The 20157-nt window shown below is 39.5% G+C and overlaps 1 protein-coding gene across 21 annotated transcripts in view; it reads right to left on the bottom strand.

Annotated features, from left to right (window-relative positions):
- The window catches only part of OSBPL8 (oxysterol binding protein like 8), a 95281-nt gene that overhangs the window by 35695 nt on the left and 39429 nt on the right, over positions 1–20157 (bottom strand). For 15 of the 21 annotated variants that reach the window (XM_074827184.1, XM_074827186.1, XM_074827193.1 and 12 more), the window contains one exon: positions 15683–15820. In XM_074827184.1, coding sequence (XP_074683285.1) covers positions 15683–15820 — 138 coding nt within the window. Of the gene's footprint in view, positions 1–1896; positions 2140–6646; positions 6762–7925; positions 8051–15682; positions 15821–19686; positions 19703–20157 lie in introns of those variants that run through there. The other 6 variants (XM_074827194.1, XM_074827199.1, XM_074827196.1 and 3 more) reach the window with 5 other exon arrangements.

The following is a 20157-nucleotide window of genomic DNA, read 5'->3' as shown; positions in this document are numbered from 1 at the left end:
CAATTCTGGACATCAGGGATTGTGTTCAGAGCAACACTAGGTCTTAACAGACTTTCTCCCAGCATGATCTTCCTTGTCTTAACATCATGGGCCCATGGGCTCTGAAAGCTGATCCCAACCCCAGTTCATGATATGACCTTAGAAGCCAAGGGAAACTGCCCACTAGTTCCTACTGTGAAAACTCAACAAGTCCTTCCAAAACTCTCAGGCAGAAATCTATGTGAAAACTCATGATGAGCTTTCAAACAGATGCAAGAGCCTGACAACTTCAAGGAACTGAAACAGCCAGAACTCTACACATGCAAGATGTCAATGAAACAAAATCACAGTCATGTGAGAAAATAAACCATAATAATTATACATGAGTATCTTTCAGACAGGCAATAAGTACTCCTTGCTTAAACCAAACTGAGAGAGTATACCTTCCACCATACTAAGACTGTTTAAATTCGTCAGATATATAGAAGATTCAAAAGATAAAACATCCTTTAGTTGTATGTTTACACTTTATTTTTTTAATTCAAAAACTGTTCTCCATTTGTTCTGTGTTTTAAGAAGTCACTCATTGTCCACTTACGGACAGTGATCAGCTTTAATGTAGAATTCTATACAGGAAGGAAGCAAATAGGAAACGAATCCCTTTTTGTTTCAGTAATTACCAGACTACACGCATTTATTTTAAAGATAGGGAGGATCTGTCTAGTTGCCAACTCCACTCTTTCAAATCTTTATTTCCTGAGCAGCTTGAATAAAACTCAGCGTTAGATTCTTGGTAGAAGGCTAATCATTTCCTGAAGCAGAGTGAAAGGAAACATTATAGGGTAAAAAATGAAATCTAATAGAACGTGATGTCCCAAGCAACAGCCCCCACCTGCCTGAGGCTGAACATGCTGCTCCAGTGATTCTGCAAGCCAGCACTGGCCAGTGATGCAGAGAGCTCCCTAATCACCAGCCTGAAACCTTCCCTATGCTCTGTACCCCAACTCTTTTCCATGGCTTCAGAGCCAGGGCTTACAAATTCAGTAAGCCATTCTGCAGTAGCCATATAATAAAAAGTGAAAACTGTTATATTTTCTTGCTCCCATCCAGCATTCTGGCTCCACGGGACTACGCAACGAAGTGTGTATGTGTGTATGCACAAGACAAATCACACATATAGAGTAATTCCAGTAAGAATGTACAATTTCTACAACGTCCCTTACATGAAGAGGTGACCTTGCAACACATTTTCAAGCATCAAAGTTTCCTAAAGTAAACAGCTTAAGTTCAGGTACCTATATGAGAAGTGCACATTATGAACAATGAAACTGTAGAAAATCATCTCAGTACTCCAGTACTGATTTTCAGAAGACAACAAATCTGAGCAAAAGGAGATTTAAGCCCTTTCTGTTGTTGAATGTCTTAAAAATCTTGCACTACAGAGTTTAGCAAGCCTATGCTTTTAGCCTTAACTCATTCTATCTTGTCATTTTTTGTCAAACCACTGATGACAAACACACATTCTTTAGTAGCTATAGCTAAATTTAAACCTTCTGCTGTACCTTGCTATTTTAAAGAAAGTCCATTGTGGAGGGGGGAGTGGAAAGTACAAAGGAGGAAGGTATTTATAAACCACATCACAGAACTTCAGTCATAAAAGCCTAAACAACCAAAAGAAATATTCCAGTCAGTACCAAATACACAAATGCCTTTTAAAGTGAGATCTGCTGCTGTGTAAGCTTACTTGCCTATCTGCAAATCTTGCCACTACAAAGAACTGTTATCTAAATGCATACAAGCAATATTCTTTCTGATTTCTACCAACGTCTCACTACATTACTTTCATTCAAGCTGAAAAATCTGAAGTCGAAATTATATTCTCTTCTGTACGTTAAGAAATGCAAGACCAAAACAAACCTGGTAAAGCAGGAGAGAGTTCGTTATATCCTCCAAATGAAGCGTTCCGGACAAGCTTTCGGCCATCAGCTCTTGGAGAAAACACAGATGAAATCCCAGCACATGAAGAAAACCTACGTCGCACTGGACCCTCTTCCTTCATGAGTTAAGGTGTTTGTGTAAGGATTATGTTCTCTGTGAAAGCTGGTTAGCATTAGCTGGTTGGAACAAGAGTGTTGCAGTAACAGCCTTTTACCTCACATTCTGATGAGTAAGATACAAAAGGAAAAAAAAGAAACAAACGAAGGGCACACATGAAAAATGCAGTGAAGAGACAGAAGCTGCCAAATCAGCAGCAAGCCAAGCAACACTATATCCCTCTCGTCAAACCCATTAGGATGCTTAAAGCAGAATGACTTTGCTTCGTCTCCTCTTTCGCACAAATACACTGCATCGTATTTTTTACATCTGTTTTAGTCCTACTCATCTCTACCTTCTAAGCAAACAAAACCTGTGATTATTTAGGTTTTAAAGATCTATTAAATCAATTCTTTTCCCTGTTAGTCTTTCACGTCCCAAATTTATATTGCACGAAGCACAACTTGTGAGCTATGTGGCTTCCCTATTTGATATTGTGGTACGCTATGGGAATCTGGAAAAGGAGCCCATGTTTTGTGTTACGCAGCCATGTTGAACTTTCCTGTTTAGGCACTTACCTAGCTAGTTTTCATCCACAGATTGCCGTGGCTTCTACACCTTCATTTCTTATTTCTATTTAAAAGGTGAGGTGATAGCTTTTTCTTCTCTAAGATTCTGGCATATTTATATATAAAAACCAGCCTGACTCCTGGAAGAGGTACACCAAATAAGCTCCATAAAAAGAGTTTTTTATTATTAATGGCCCAAATATTCTATGCAATGAATAAAACACTTAAATGAACCAACTTAGATTTTAAACATAAAAAATCCCAGCAAATTGTGCTTCAAGACTAGAAATTAGCTGATCCAAACTGTTCTTGCTGATAGCTACAATAATAAAGTCAAATAAGCTCTCTCTAACCTACTTCATCCACTGCACATCTGACACTGTCCCGCATGACACCCTTGTTTCTAAATTGGAGACACATGGATTTGACAGATGGACCACTCAGTGGATAAGGAGCTGGCTGGATGGTTGCACTCAAAGAGTTTCAGTCAACGGCTCAATGTCCAAGGGGAGAGCAGTGACGAGTGGTGTTCCTCAGGGGTTGGTATTGGGACTGGTGCTGTTTAACATCTTTGTTGGTGACATGGACAGTGGGATTGAGTGCACCCTCAGCAAGTTCGCTGACGACACCAAGCTGTGTGGTGTGGTTGACACGCTGGAGGGCAGGGTTGCCATCCAGAGGTACCTGGACAGGCTTGAGAGGTGGGACTGTGCAAACCTCATGAAGTTCAACAAGGCCAAGTGCAAGGTCCTGCCCATGGGTCAGGGAAATCCCATGCACAGATACAGGCTGGGCGATGAGTGGATTGAAAGCAGCCCTGCAGAGAAGGACTCGGGGGTATTTGTGTATGGAAAACTGACTATGAGCCAGCAATGTGTGCTTGCAGGCCAGAAAGCCAACTGTATCCTGGGCTGCATCAAGAGAAGTGTGGCCAGCAGGTTGAGGGAGGGGATGCTCCACTCTCGTGAGACCCCACCTGGGGTACTGTGCCCAGCTCTGGGGCCTCCAACATAAGAAGGACATAAACCTCCTCAAGAAGGTCCAGAGGAGGCAATGAAGATCATCAGGGGGCTGGAGCACCTCCCTTAAGAGGACAGACTGAGAGAGTTGGGGTTGTTCAGCCTGGAGAAGAGAAGGCTCCAGGGAGACCTTAAAGCAGCCTTCCAGTACTTAAAGGGGGCCTACAGGAAAGATGGGGAGGGACTCTTTACCGGGGAGTGTAGTGATAGGATGAGGGATAATGGTTTTCAAAAGAAAGAACGTAGAATTAGATTAGATATAAGGAAGAAATTATTTCCTGTGAGGGTGGTGAGACACTGAAACAGGTTGCCTGGAGAAGTTGTGGCTGTCCCCTCCCTGGCAGTGTTCAAGGCCAGGTTGGATGGGGCTTTGAGCAACCTGGTCTAGTGGAAGGTGTCCCTGTCCATGGCAGAGGGGTTGGAACTAGATGGTCTTTATCGTTCCTTCCAACCCAAACCATTCTATGATGATTCTATGATTCATTAGATCATCTGCTTCTTTGCCCTGACTACTAACATGCATGGACACCCTCTTCCATATGTTAAATTTCCTTCCCAGCTGGTGCTTCTCTGCCGATCTCATGTTCCCCACCACACTTTATTTCTGACAAAATATGTTTTGAAACCTACTCTGTTTGCTGGAAAGCAGAAAAATAAGACACTAATAACTGGCTTGAAAATTAGAACTTGCATTCTCCCTTACTCTGTACTAGAGGTCTCCTCTTCTTACGAAGTGAAACACATCCCAAAAATTAAATCAATGGTAGTGTGAATTTGATTAATCCTCAGTAATACTGTTTACTCCAGCTCTTATGCAAAGAAGTTTATTTACTATTTGCAGCTCACTAATTTCAGTTCACATTGACTCAAGGATAATGCAGTAGACTGAAGTATTTCATAACCCCTGTGAAAAGTTTTAACTGTGCAGAGTATATGAGCATTAGTACCTCTAGATACATACACTAAGACACATACAGAAAACACCGAAAATAATTTTTCTGATTATGAAACACAGTAGCTTCCAGCATCCTATGAATCACTAGAATTTCTTCATGTCTCTTAACAGACTAATATCCCAATATGTGCCAAGGAAAAAAGATGTAACTGAAAAAACCCAAATATGAGCCATCAATAGAAACCATTACATGCAATATATAACTCACTTCTTTGGCACAAGAAGTGAAAAACTATTTGCTTGAGCACAGGGAGGGGGAGAAACTGGATGAGCATGTCCTGTACTCAGGCCTATCTCCATTTATCCACTACTGTGTCTCATACTTCCCTCAGCTGAAGCAATTCTTGTCCAGATGTCCCTGAAGGAACAGAAAGAGCAGATGAAAAACTTAAGGAGTGGAATGGTGGGGTGATGAGCAGGAAATGCAAGGAGGGAGAACACCACTTGTTTTTTTTGTTTTCTTTGGGTTTTTGGGTTGTTTTTTTTTAAATAAACACAGCTCCACATCACTTCTCCAAATCTATCTTCTTAACTAAAAAAGAGAGCAACTACCTTGATCCGAATCTCCTCAGAAAATGTATCTTCTTTTTTCTAATTAAAATCAAGAGAGAGCTGCAGTAGAAAAACTTCCCTTACACACAGGAGGAACTGTATCCTCTCATTACAGACCTATCTTGCCCAGTTAATAGGTCTGTTATCTCAGCTTTCAGAGTCAGGGCTATGACCCTGCTCGGGAACGCTCTGCTCTGCTGACACTGGTATCAGGACATTTCCATGTCTTGTACCTTAATGGCAGGGTCGCACAGACTGGTGGGAGGGTCTACCACCAGCCACCCACACCGCTTTGCCTGCATCTGCCTCCAGCTGCTGTGCCAGCCAGTTCTGGGGCCACTACTGGGCATGACTCTGACAGCCTACCAGGTTCTTCCACAACACAGTCTTCTCCACCACATTACATTCATGTTATTAAGAAGTGACTAGACATCCAGGGGTTTGAGGAAACAAAGGAATGCTGAAGGTTTTCCCCTTATTTCTCTCTATACCCTCTCAGGTTCCTTGACACTGCTCATGTAGCCAAACTGTAAATGAGAACAGATTAAAAAATCTCTTTCTTCTTCCTGTGACCTTTCCTCCATTTAGAAGTGAAATTGAAATCTAGATAAAATTAAGAATTTCAATAAGGATAATGTTATGTTTCCCCTCTCTGAAGCTATCTCCCAACCAAGGAAGCCATCATTCTGCCTAAGTACCTTCTGCTTTAACTCGACAGCAATATAGGAGTGCCAAAACATGACACTGTCTCACCACTGCAAAGGAGGGGGAAGGGACAAGAAAAAAACCCAACTAAATTTAAGCTTCCTCCTTCTTTTCCACCCCCCCAGTCATCTTCATATTTAACTTAAATCTGCAATGGTAAAACAGTTAATTACATGGTTTGGCTGTAAAAATTCACTAGCTGTCCACTTTTTCAACAGCTTGTGATTTATTATGACTGCTAATACTTGCATACACATGCACATTTGCTTCAACTACTTCAAAGCAGTATATGTTGCTGGAGAGATAGCTAACACACAACTGAAAGCCTGTTAGATCAAAAGGAATCTGTAACGTTCTTCTCCATGGTGTAATTCTAAGATAAAGTTCATTATAACTCTTGAGCATCAGCCTGTGATATTAAAGGTGTTTGTGCTCTCCACACACTCAGCACCCAAAGCTCTTAGAAACCCTTTTAATTTAAAATTTGATTCCTGAAAGGACACAGAGGTACTTTTAAGAAGTTGGAAGTGCTTTTACTTGGATGTTCTGAACATGACAATGGAAAGGTTCATTAACCACCACATATTAGACACACACACACACACAAATAGTCATTTTTCCTCTCCTTCCCTCCCCCAAAATAAATTCAGACAGAATAGGCCAATCTACTGATAAAACCAAAATTAGTATCATTCATTAGGTGACTTTAGAGTAATGTCCCAGGAAGCCTTCTATCTTTTTGAGATCAGTTCCCAGTGCCGTAATAAGTGATATACTTAGAAAATGCACTAACATACACAGCTTGGAAGTTTACATGGTTTTGAAATACTCACAAATAGGACTACAGCCAAGTCCAAGTGTGGAAGTTAGACACAGCTGAAAAGCCTGCATAAACAGGAAAGTATCTGCACTCTAGCTTAAATGCATCAGGTGTGTGCCACAGTGTATCTGTACATGAAAAAATAAGATTCCTCATAACAAAAGTTAAGTACTTCATGAAAGCAGGCATTAGACTATATATGCCACTGAAAGGGAGAAAAAGTCTTCTGGTTTCTGTTTTATATAATACCTGAATCAGTAGAAAGAAGAAAAAAGCATGACTAAAATGTTTAATTCATCTATCTCGAGGAGGAGGGAGGGGGGATAAGAATCCATTCTCAGACAATCTGATGAAGATTTCCTCCTCTAAAGAGATGTTATCTATTGTATACCTTTTCTAAAGAACAGAAGGCATTTCTCATATTAGCCACTCAATCAGGTTTTCTTCAGTAGTAAATGCTAACTGAAAAACAAATCATAATCCCGTGCTTAAGACATTCTTCCATGATAATGCCTAAGACAAAACTTAAATCTCAGTATACAAAACAAAGACAAACAGAAGACATGTGCAATTCCAACAGTGCATGAACACTTTTGACAAAGCCTCATTTTAGTTTTAAAACACTTCTCCAAATGAAAAAATATTTACAGCTGAAAAAAACACAGGCTTATCAAAAAAGACCTTTCTCAACTCTATGGGTATGAAATCCAGGCATGGAAACTGAACTCAAGTATATTCTGAACTATCCAACTGAGAAATTTAGAATATAATAAACCTTTTTATATAGCTTTTAGAAATTTAAAATAATGAACACATTATACAAAGTGATACTGATGCAATAATACAACTAAGTGATATCTAGTGATGCAGATTAAACAAAATATTCCTTTTCCCCTTAGAGGTATACAAGGAAAACCCAAAACCTTCTTAAAATCAAATTCTGTGAAAGCTAAAGGGTGAAGAATTAGGAAGGAAAACTGATGGTGTAGCAGAGAATACAGAAGCTTTTCAGACTTGCCTTTCAAGTCTGACAATAATTTGCACTGACATCTTGACAACACTACATTTTCCAGTAGAATTCTTCCCCCAGTCCAACAAAAGAAAAGGTCATAAATAATTCTCTACATGGAGTATACACACACTCTTTGCGGCATGCAGAAAACAGAAAAAGGAAACTGCTAGACTATCATACCTATAAATGAGTTTTATTCAACATCTGATTTTTGCACATGGACTTTAAGTGAAAGTGTTTTTCTCCTATTTAACAAAAAGGGTATTAAAGATATACTTGCCTTCAGACAGCAATATTTGATTCAGAAAGAACACATCTGAACCATGAGGCCAGACGTTGTGTCAGTAGTTTACAGTGGCAAACTTCTTTCTGTTCTCTGGTATTTCCAAGTCAAGTGCAGTATAGCTGAGGAGTAATTCCAGAGGCACGTCTGAGAGTGGTTATGAATGAACACCAAAGGCTCACAGTGCCTTGCTGGCAACTGTACTTGGCTGCACCTCCTCGCTTGCTAACACTCCTGCTCAGCTCCTCCCCCCCAAAGTGAATAGGCTTGCTCACTGCTCAGGTTTCAAGTTTTCATCTCAGCCCTTATGAAATTCTCAAGGTCACAGTTCAGGTTCAAGTAGGCCAGCTCTGCAGAGACTGTCATGGAGAACAAGAACTTGCTCCAGAAATTTCATAGTAATCAGCCCTGCTGTGCCTTTTAAACCCAGTACCATGCTTTCATAAAGCTGTAACCCACACAGAAACGAGCACATGCAATTTACTCAAGCCACAAATACTGGGTGGAGTAGCATTTCAGAAATGGCAAGTTTTAATAAACACACAATGACTCGCAGAGAGGAATGTGCCAGAGTATGCATTACAGTAAGAAAGCAGGAGGTCAAGATAATAGATTCAGGAGACAAACTACACAGAGCAGAACTCAAAACATTTCACAAGAAATTCAGTCTGGTAACACAAGCTAAAACCAGATTATTTAGGGGTCAAACGCCTTCCTTGATTACTGTGACTAGAACCTCACTCACGTCCCATCTGAGGCAAACATCACTAAAGCTACTCCAAATAAGTCGCACAATTTTGCAGAACTGGCGCTTCACCTCCATAAGGTACACTCCGCCATAAAACTGAAAAGTGACCACCCGTGTCACTGGGATCAGGTCCCTGCAACAGTACAACAGATAACAATCCAGAACTACCTAAAGAACAACCAGTCCACATGGCTCCTATACACTGCTGATTACAAAATACTTCCTCATCATCAAAAGACAAGGTAAGACAAATTAAAACACCTCCCAAAAATAAGCGAGAGACACCAAGACTCTCCAAGTGCAGAATTTCCATGCGGAAGGAGAAAGTAACAGCATTAACGTTTTTCTAAGACATTAGACACACTCTGCAGAGAAGGTGCCTGGCTCCAGAAGTAATATTTACTGCTAATATGGAAGTGTTAAAAAATAAGCCCTCTAGCAGCTACTTCTCTAGTGCTGAGAGAGTGAGACAGTCTTACGAAAAGATGAAGTGAGGTAAAAAAGCATGACATGCTTAGTAGTAAGTTGCTCTGTGTCAAGATAATTATTTAAATAACCATTCTTCAGCTTCTCTATTCAAAGGACAGATATAGCAGAAGGAAACAGACGGCAGGAAGTTATTTCCATGACTGTCTGTCTAGATGTAGAGAGTAAAGTCAAAGGAAATATGAGACAAAAAGATTAGATATAACCCAACTATCCAGGAAATAGCTTGATTTGGAACCAGATAGATTGGCAAGATTTTACCATCTGCAAGCCAAATAGCATTATCAAAAAGAAATTTAACACTCTGAAAGTGCCAGCTGAAAGAAAAGTGGGAGCTGGTATTTATGCAGTGATCAGTATTTAACCAGGGGAGTTACAGCCTCTCCCATGCTCAGTGCATGCATCTGCTATAACCACAGGCACGCAGGATTTCTCTCTCCAGCTCCAACACAGTGCTGCTCCACTACGGCTTTAGTCTCATGCACCCACATGAACCAACAGGTTCTTGTGACCTCCTGGCGGAAACATGGCCAAAGAACCGAAGCCAAGTACCCATCTCAGGAAGATTGCTAATACTTTGACAGGGCTTCAAGTTCACTGGCACCGGACTGTATCTTTCCTTCCACTGGACCACAGTGATGTGTCCTCCCCTGACAGCTGGTAAGAGGAGATGCATGCAACATCTCCAGAGCTTCTTGCACGCTGACCACCAGTGAGCCAGATGAGTCAGGAGCTCCAGACATTTCTCACTGCCTGGTCAAACAAAACATGGTACTGCTGCTGCTGTCAACTGAGCCAAAGACCTGAAACAAATGGTTTTTAAAGGCTGCAAGTTGTACAGGTCTACAACAAACAATCTTTGACTTGTTACCTGCCCCGGGTAGACAGTAATATCCAAGTCTTGTATTTTCTTGGTCATGAGATGGTCATCTCATCCCATCAGTGGGTAATAAGTGTTCTTTAGAACCTACTGCTTGAAAACATCTATTTTTCACTCTCCACCTTCTCACACATGCAAAAATAGTTACATCTATTTTCTCCCCAAATGCAGTGTCCTATGGATTAAAATCCTAGCATGTCCTTTAGAGGTTTACTATGGAGCAAACAGCCTTTAGTACAGTCTTAGCACAGTCAAAAATGCCCTTACCCCCCAAATCAGCTTCATCTTCTTTCTGCTCATTGTGATCATCATCATTACTGGCAGACCTATAATACTGCTTCCACTGTCAATCCACTTCCCTGCACCTAAGCCACTTCGGTTTCTCAGTCAAGTAACACCATACATTTTCATCATGTTGCAAACTAAATTAAAAACTACTACTACTCAACTGGAAAGGAGGGGCAGATCCTGTTTCTTAGCTCAAGCTCCTGGGCACATGCTTCCACTGCTTACCCTTATCTGACAAGCTGACTTTAAAAAGAAAAAAAAGACGGCAAGAAGCTGTTAATTTAGCTCAAAGACATACATTATTGTAAAATACCTCCTCAGTCTTCCTCATCCTAACATGCTTTTCCCAGATACTACCCACATTTTCACCCTATCTGCATCTCATCAATGCTTTGCTAGGAGAAATACTGAGGGCTGATGCAGCTGAGTTCATGAGCCAGAAAGTTTGCCTGCACAAGTCACTGTTACCCACACGAAATACAATAACTAGAGCTCCAAAATCTTAATGAATCATCTGCTGAGTTGCCATCCTTAAAGTATCAAATACAGTGTTGTCAACACAAGCACCACAGCTATTTGTTCCTCTAAATTTGGATGATGCTGTTAGTACCTGCAAATTAGAGTCCTCATTCAAATCCACAAAACCCAAAAAAGTAGCAAAATCCTTCTATAATGAATGTTGTGAATTTTATGATGTTCATGTGGATTTTCACCTACTCACACACTTAAAAGTAAGACCAGAGATTATCTCCCAAGCAAATGAACACATATGTAAATTACTAACAAGTTAAAAAACTAGAAAAGCATATCATATATACTTCGTGACATACACTCAAAAGCAAAGAACAACAGCACAAACTCTCATCAAACAAAGCTATAAACAGACAATATGAATACTGGTAAAAAAGAAAAAGGTCAGACATTTTCAAACATCCTATTACAGAATTTTTAATGTTACTATCTTAACTAGATTTGTCTCTTTACCACAAGTACAGCTTATTATTATTTAAGCATTTATGCTGTTTTCATAAAAAGTTTGAAATATGTTTAAACAGCATATGTATAAGTTAGAAAATACTGAAATCCCTTTCTGAGTAGACTTACGATTTTTTGGCAAATGTTAAGCAATCACTATTTCTATATTAATCCATTTTATCAAATAAATAAAGCGGTATCCCAATCTAAGTCTGAGTTAACAAGATTTACAAGAATCCAATTTACCAGGGATAATTTGTGTAATGACATAAACAGCTTACATCAGCAAGCAGAGATCTGCTATACAGCTTTTGAAAATGCAGTCCTGGACTCTATATTTTCCATTTTTTAACTGTAATAAAATAGTTTTGTCAATGATTCCATTTTGTCACACATAGGTAGGTTAAAAAAGGAAAACCCCAAAAATAAGCTTGATAAAAGTGTAGTAGTTTGCCCATTAATGGTTAATAACATTTTCAACTACAGAATGCACACACAGAAAATTAGCTAAATTAAGGCTGTTCAATCTATGCGTCAACTGCTAGGACTGAAAGATGTTTTATCAGTCCTAACATCTACATGCGCTACACTTACAAAAACATGGGTCTTGATGAGTTGTCAAGGCCACACTACAGAGCCTAAAAACACACTTAACGCAATGTGGAGCTGCTCAAGGCCTCTTTCACATGGAGTTCCTGTATTACGATCCCAAGAAGCTCCATAATCAGAAAGTTTTCCTTTGTGTAGGCGAGTTCAGAGCTCCCATGAAAAGTTCTAGTGCTGGCTTTCTAGAAATGGTGGTACCACGAAGAGTGTGAAAGGTTGTCTAGTTAAGTCAACTTTGTACCTTTATTAAATCCTTTCTTGGATGCAAAAAGCTAGTTTTTAGGTTTGTTTTGATGTCTCTTGAACCTCAACACATCCAAGTGTTACCAGCTTTTGCACTAGATGACACTTAGGTTTTGATATTCTCCAACTTAAAGCTACTGATGTTTGGAGGATCAATAAGTATATTTTATAGAACAAATTGTAATTGCAGCATTATGATCTGGACTAGCTTATTCTGACCATCTAGTCAACTAATGATGGGCAAGGCAGAAATAAATTAAATCCACTACAATTAAAATCACAAGTTCATCTCAGGACCAATGCTATATACAGCTGAGTTACCCTTTCAACACTAAAATTCTGAATCGGCTACATAAACTGGTGAGCATAATAAGCATAATCCCCAGCATCAGTTTCTCTGTCAAACAACCTTGCTGAAGCTTTCTATGGAAGCAAGTCTGACCTCCACCCCTTTAAAGGCCAGTCTGTAGCTGAAAGGATAAGCTAGTCTTCAGCCTTGGAATAAAGGACAGCATATCTTCAAGAATCTTAAAAACATGATGTAAAATAAGAAGGTGCAACTTCTTCCTGCAAACATTATGCAGAACAATGACAGTGTAAACAGACTTTTGTTGAACAATCACTAGACAATGCTGCCAGATCCAGTGGTACTCTACATTTGTAAAACAGATCTGTACTGGACTCCAAAAAGACCACCCTCATCTCTGGCTCAGACTACACACTAAGTTCCATCTCACCAGAGTGAAAGGAGCAAGGAAGAAAGTAGTCATGTTTTAAACTAAGAAACCGAGTACAGGAAAACAAAAGCTTTCTGAAATTCAGAGCTATGGTCACATATTATTAAAACCCAGTATTTATACACAGAAGCACTTAAAATCATGAAATACATACCACTTACAACTTCACAATGACATATTACATGGTTCACCCTTGGTTCCAAATAGGAAGCCAATGGCCCAAACAGATGTTAAATGTTTACCTTCACTCCCTCATATTGAGACTCAAGTTCTCACCTACTTTTAATCATATTCGTAATACTGTAATTAGGATCTTACTTAAAACACAAGCAGAAGACACAAATTAAGCTTGTCCCAGTAGATCTTCCAAGTGACAGGCACCGAGCATGCTGCTCCCTGGACTGCTGCTGGCCAGCCAAAGAATCCAGCACACATGGTAGCGTTTACCCACTAACACTAAAGTGCTGGTTGCACCAAAGACTGCCTCGTCATAGGTTTCATTTCATTCCAACTCATTTAATTTTAACCACAAGCTCTATACAAAACTGACTTTGCCAGACAAGCTCTTTTATTCAGGCAGCTGGAAATGTAAGTTAGGTAATGGTGACCAAATAGCATCTAACAACATCCAACTGTTAGCAGCAAAAGCTAAGCACCCATGTCACAGCTCCCCTTTATATACATTTAATCAGTTCTTTGTAGACTGTATCATACATTTTTGTGTTTTAATTCTTTTATCCTGTGTCTAGCATGCTTTTGAATTGTTTACTTATGTTACCCATCTCCTAAGGATGCATTCATGTGCCAGTGACTAAAAGTATCTTCATTTAGTTCATAGTAAATGCCTTTAAATACTGCATCTAAACATTTCCTATACTTCTGCATATTCTCATCATACAACAGGTATATTGTAAAGACCTTTGTTAACTGGATTTCAGTTACAACAGTTATCCTCAAGTACTCCATCGCCTTAAAGTCTGTTCTATTATATTTTTCAGGCTTGCACAGGATCTCTTTTCCCCTATGTAATAAGCTCACATTTTCACCAGCACTGTAATTTTCCCATAGGAATAACTACCACAGAAGTAGTTGGTTGTTCTAAATGTGGGTCAACCTCCTCCACAAAAATCAAACCTATACCTCCTGAGTGTACAGATAGGCTAGAAGTAGTAATTAAAGGTTGCTGAAGCCTAGCCCACATCATACCTTTTCACTACTGAAATTGACTGCAAGGCAAATTCCTTGTGTCATGAAACTACAGCCTCATTCCCAGTGGCACTCCTGGAAGACTAAGTCAGTGATGACTGATGCTAAAAAAGGCACAGATACATATAACCAACTTAAAATCACTTACATAAGCCCTGAAATAATCAGAGGAAAAAAAAAATCAGGAGAGAAGACTTCATGTCTGCAAGGAGTTTGATGTAGCATAATCAACTCCTAGTTTTTAAGACCGTTTTGATGATTTGCCTATGAGTGAAAGCCCTTAAAAAGCACAACAGTTTGACTTTATGAACTAGTGGGAAGAGCAACATTAAAAGGAAGAATTTACTAGAATATTCAAATGCACTTATATAATTACAACATTTGTCTAGTAAGGGATACAACAGAGTACGTAGAGAGAATAGCCAAAAATTTCTTTCAACGTAATAAAAGTTACAAGTTATATATGTATATTCTACAGAAAATATTTCCAGACTAAGCACAATGCAAGCCAGAGAACATCAAGTGCTGTTCCAGTGAGATAACAGCACCTTTTAAAAAATATACCAGAGCTAGCTGTGTGTAGCTCTGAAAATACTACCATAATAATTCTTAAAATACACAGATTCAACATGGTAATGACTATCTTTGGTTTCAAAGTTGTTTTCTTTTTTACCTGAATGGGAAAACAAGAAAATGATTCAAAGTTGCCTGAGACACTGCCTTTATTACTCTGACAGACTAATATCATTATTTTGACAAACCAAGCTATGGGAGTTAGCGACGTTCATACAAAAAAAATAATTCTCAGGAACACTACTCACGGCAGCAACTAAAGGAAGCATAGGTGATTAGCATGGCTGCCAAGAGTAAACAGAGAGAGAAATTAATAAAAAAAGCCTGAAGTTTTCACTCCACACACCATAACAAACATGTCTAATTATGTCCTAGACAGTAAGGCAACACAAACAGTTTCAAATGCAAATAAGCACAAGGAGAGTAACTATTGCTTGGTTTTGGTTTTTAAACAGACTATCAACAGGTCAGGCCTACTGAGGAGTTTCACTTTGTATCCAATCAGTTCACTGAGGGTTTGTTTTCAATAGGTTTAAGCAAGGCAGAAGGTCTGTTTGAAAGCTGACAAAAAGTAGTGCTGAGACTTTTTTTCCCTTTCCTAAAGAGAAGGATCTTTCAGTAGAAGTAATTTGTAAAAGGTCTTTACCCAAAGGTTCCAGGCTTAGATGGTGTATCATAACACTTCTGTGTAAAGACACAACTTAAATACCTGAGACATTAACATGACCATCAGTTTGAGGATTACACACAGATAATGATTTACCATCACATGGACTGTTCTCCCACAAATCACAGCATGCTTTAAAGAAATAGTGCACCATAAAATGCATTTTTTTTCGCTTTCAGATTAACACATAAGGATACAAAAAATTACATATAATATTTCAACATGTTTTCTTCCTTACCTCTTTATTGTAAAAGGCACTGTTTTTGAACCAACATTTGGAAGAGATAATTAATGTCAGCATTTAAGTTCTTTAAAACCTCTGTAAAAAAAAAAGCTTTATCTTACCATAGCTGTGGGCAGTTCCTGGGCTGAGAGATGGCTGGAGTAACTCTTTGGTTGGAGTAAAATAGGTTTCTTTCCCCTGGCGCTGGCTCATTCTTCCTGGAGTTAAAAGCTGTGATTCATCGCTGTTTGTTACCACTGCTGAAATACAAAATGGATGCTCATTCAATGATGTTATGTGCTTGTGCATAGATTTCTATTAACAACTTCACCGCTATTTATGAAACTGGTATTCAAATGCTGTCTTGCAAAATTTTTCATTCTAGAAGATAAGGATTTCAAGCCAGAAATTCGCTTTGGAGGGGACAGCAGAAAGGAGTCAACAAGACTGGTCTAAGACATGAGGCAGAAGATAAAAACAAAACCTAGGAGGTAGGAAAGGCTGCTACTTAATACAGATACAGCATTGAGCTGTTACTTAATTTCTGAAATCCCACTTTCTTCACCAGTTTTGTGATAGTTCTTGGTTTAACTACCCACAACACAGCCAACCAAGGAAATGGCTTGCCAGATCATGCTGTGCCACCATACCAGAAAGCTAAGATGAACACATGTACGTACATCACAGGAAACAAGTCTCATAAATAAAGACCACGTATAGACTCTATCAAGGGAAAGGTTTAAAGCAGAAGCGTTACTTTCCTTGAACTTTATCAGTCTGAAAAGACTTGTTTGGTGTCTTCTAGCTATTTGCAAGACCACCAGGCCATCCATCCTGTTTATGGTATCTGTACATTTCCTTAAGCTGCACACAACAAAATCGTACCTTTTTTGATATTGGAAGAATGGCTGACTCTGTAACACCTGCCCTGGAGAAGCAGATATACTGACAAAAAGAGATCAGAGAGGGAAACAAAAGATGCTTACTAGAGAAGAGCCTGCCTAAAAGATTGAAACTTATGATGCAGCTCATTTTAAGAGTTCCCAAGCTTTCCTCAGTTTTAAAAGCTCAGCAGAAGATCTAGTCTAAACAAACAAGTTTCATTTTCTGGATGGAATCTGCAAAGTACAGAAGGCCCTCCTCACAGCTTTATTTCTACTATTATTACAGTAATGGAAACATTTTTTCAGCAAAGACTAGCATAAACGCAAGGCAGTACAAAGAATGCAAGGATGCCAGGATACCCACCTGTATGATTTTTCTACATTGATAAAGCTCTGCTCCAGACAAACTATACCCTATGCAGACTGCTGCTTAGGAAAAATACGTGAGAAGATGGACAAGAAAGGTAAAGAGCTCATTTTACCACTTCAGAGTTCACGTCAGAAGGCCAATACTTCAAAGTAGTGACCAAGTTTGCTCTTCCTGTGGTACCACCAAACTAGCTTTTTATTCTTCTGCTGCTACAAGTAAGGGGAAAGGGGAGGATTGGGGGAGTTGCTGAAGTCTTGGGAAAAGACTGTACCACAAATGGTCTGGTATCTCAACTGAAAAAATAAAAGAGGGGCTAGAAAACAGCTGTTTCACAGGCTCACACAAAATGGGTCCCTGTGAGGGGAATGAGCTATATTCACTTGTTTTAAAAATGTTTAAGGTGCACTGAAGTAGCACCAACCTTCAATCAACTAGCTGAAAGCTGCTCTTGCCATTTAGCTCCAGAGGAATGGGATTTCACAGTCCCTCCCGCAGGTGCCCCCAGCCAGCCCCCTGCTGTGGGCAGCACTCCAGCTCCACCAGTGGGCACTCCTCAGGTGGGCACTTCATGGGTGGGTGCCTCGCCTGCCACACTGCCAGCCACATCGCAGACCTGCTCTGCAGCAGAAATTGCTCTAACAACCCTGCCTTGAGTGACCTGGGCAGAAGGCTTGTTTCTGAACAGTCAGCATGCAGCACTGCTAGGTTTTTTTGAGCTTTAAGCTTTGAAAATTCTGCAGTTTAAGCTGTTGAGATGCAATCATTTCTCAGATGGTACTGGCCAGTAATTTGGAGTGTAAGCAAGCTCCGCATACAAGTTTCACCAAAGCATGAGCTGAACTCAGTCATGTTAACTCAGTAACCCACAAGGTCACAAGCTTCAAGTTCACTATTAAATTCACGCTCCTTTGTTAGTCTGGAGACTCAATTTGGGTCTTTCAAAGACTGCCAGCAATGTCAGAAAGGCTCCTTTCCTAGAAAACAGTTTATGTATCACCTAACATAGAATATCCTGTAGTAAGCACTTCGCATGCCTGGCGATTCAAGATGAACTTCTTAAATTAAGTGAGCTTTTGAGAAATTCAATCTATAAAGCTGAAGAATGATTAGCAGGTGAGTTTTAAAACCTCCTTTTTATACAAAGCATTATAAAAGTACTAAACAAATGGAAATTAATCAGTTAGGAACATAAACGTCTATTCACACTGTAGCAGCCACTAGGAAGAAGTTGTCCTCCTCCTTCAAAATGCCTCATCCTGACGCGCAGACGTCTGCTTTGGGGTGAGGGGGAAGACAAGGCAAGGCAGAATATACCTGTTGGTTTGAGCAGGGCATAGCAAATAAGATTACTAAGAGGCTTTCATCTTTTTTCTCTAAAATACTGACTAATGACCTGATTTTTAAGGTGACTGTAATCATGACTGTAGAACCAGTAGGACCTTCAGGCAGTTAATGAGCTCTGTAAAGATATGCCTTAAGCATCTTATGGCAGGAGCTCTGGAACCTTAGAAGACAGAGATGGAAAAAACAAGGCTATTAGAATGAAAAGGGAAAAAGTACTTGGAAAGGAGAGAGGAGCGGGAGAAGTTATGCTAGTAACAAACCTGAGTTTTCAAGATGCCATTAAATCAAACACTTACCACTTGAAGCAGATCATTTTAAGAGATTTAAGATTTAAGAGATTTTAAGATTTAATTAGTACATATTAATAGATAACTCAGCAATTTGTAGAGATGCCTTGGCTGCTGTTTATAGCTTCTGATAGATTTATTTTATAAACACTATAAAAATGTACGGTGCGTACTTCATCATCCATTTACTGACAATTTCTGATGGTCCTACAGCTAATTTTGAACTCATTTGAAGCATGGAATGATTTTACCCTGGAATTTCATTACATTCACAGAACAAAATCAACAGTGATACTGAAAGAGAGCAATGGTCATTTACTCTAGTGACCTTACTCACTTGTGAAATAGAAATCAGCATGAATGAATAAGTGACATTCCTAGTCAAACATGTTTTCTTATTTGCCCAAAATACCAAACTGAAACTTACTATTTTGGACTCATGTCCCCATGTACCTGAAAAACCACATGCAGTTTCTGACTAATCTTCAAAGCACTCACACTTCATAGTGAGTTTTGGTGAAGACAATCAAAGTATAATTTTTATTTTTTTTTCCAAATGTTCCTGAGGAATGCCTCACCTACAGAAACAATCAGAGGGCTGGAATACCTCTCCTATGAAGAAAGGTGAGAGAGTTGAGGTTGTTCAGCCTGTAGAAGAGAAGGCTCCGGGGAGACCTTATTGCAGCCCTTCAATACATAAAGGGGGCTTATAAGAAAGATGGAGGAAGACCTTTTACCAAGGTCTGTAGAGACAGAACAATGGTTTTAAACTGAAAGATGGTAGATTTAGATCGGACATAAAGAATTTTTTTACAATGGGAGTGGTGAGGCACTGGAACAGGTTGCCCAGAGAAGGTGAGGATGCCCCCTCCCTGGAAGCATTCAAGGTCAGGTTGGATGGGGCTTTAAGCAACCTGATCTAGTGGAAGGTGTCCCTGCCCACAGCAGAGGGGTTGGACTAGATGATCTTTAAAGGTCACATTCAACCCAAACAATTCTATGATTCTAATTCTTCTCAGGTTTCACATGCCATCTCCGCAACTTGAAAGACAGATTTGGTAGGCATATGCTCAATGTGTCTGACAAGACATACGTTAGCATTGCCAACCATTCCTTTCACTCAAAGGCCTCAATGTGGTGATTTATTTTTAGGCTTTCAACTCAGGCTTCAGAGCACTCATCCAAGAGAAATATGACCTCCGTTCATCCCTTCCTTTACCTGAATGAGTTTAAATCCATACCATCTATCTCCTTGAAGATGAGCAGAGGGTTATTTTAGAGAAGAAACATTAGTTAGTAAATATCAAAGCCTCCTCGCAACTCTTTGGAGAACACATCTCAATACCAATGGACCTGTTAGAGTTAATAATGCATACTTTATTCAATTTCCTTATATTGGCCATCAAATTACTAATATATAGTTTGTCAGGAAGATTCATGCATCAGAAGGAACACAAATTGAGGTCTTTACAGCCAATTTATTTCACCAGATAAAGCAATGGAAAAAAAATATCTGAAGTGCAGATTCCCAGTTGTTCCGTTTCTCTAATGAGCATGTGAAAGTGCCTACAGTCTTGAAAATAGCACAAGGATATCAGATATAGGAAAAGGTTTATTATAACTCAGTTCCGCATTATTTTTTGATGTCTACAATAAACGATACTGGCTAATCTGCACAGATTTCTCACCAAAAAGAAAGAGTTTGTGCCTGC

The sequence above is a fragment of the Strix aluco genome, chromosome 5 (genome assembly GCF_031877795.1).
Source record: "Strix aluco isolate bStrAlu1 chromosome 5, bStrAlu1.hap1, whole genome shotgun sequence".
Lineage (NCBI taxonomy): Eukaryota > Metazoa > Chordata > Aves > Strigiformes > Strigidae > Strix > Strix aluco.
The sequence above is the reverse complement of the archived record's forward strand: the minus strand, read 5'-3'. Positions and strand labels throughout refer to the sequence as shown.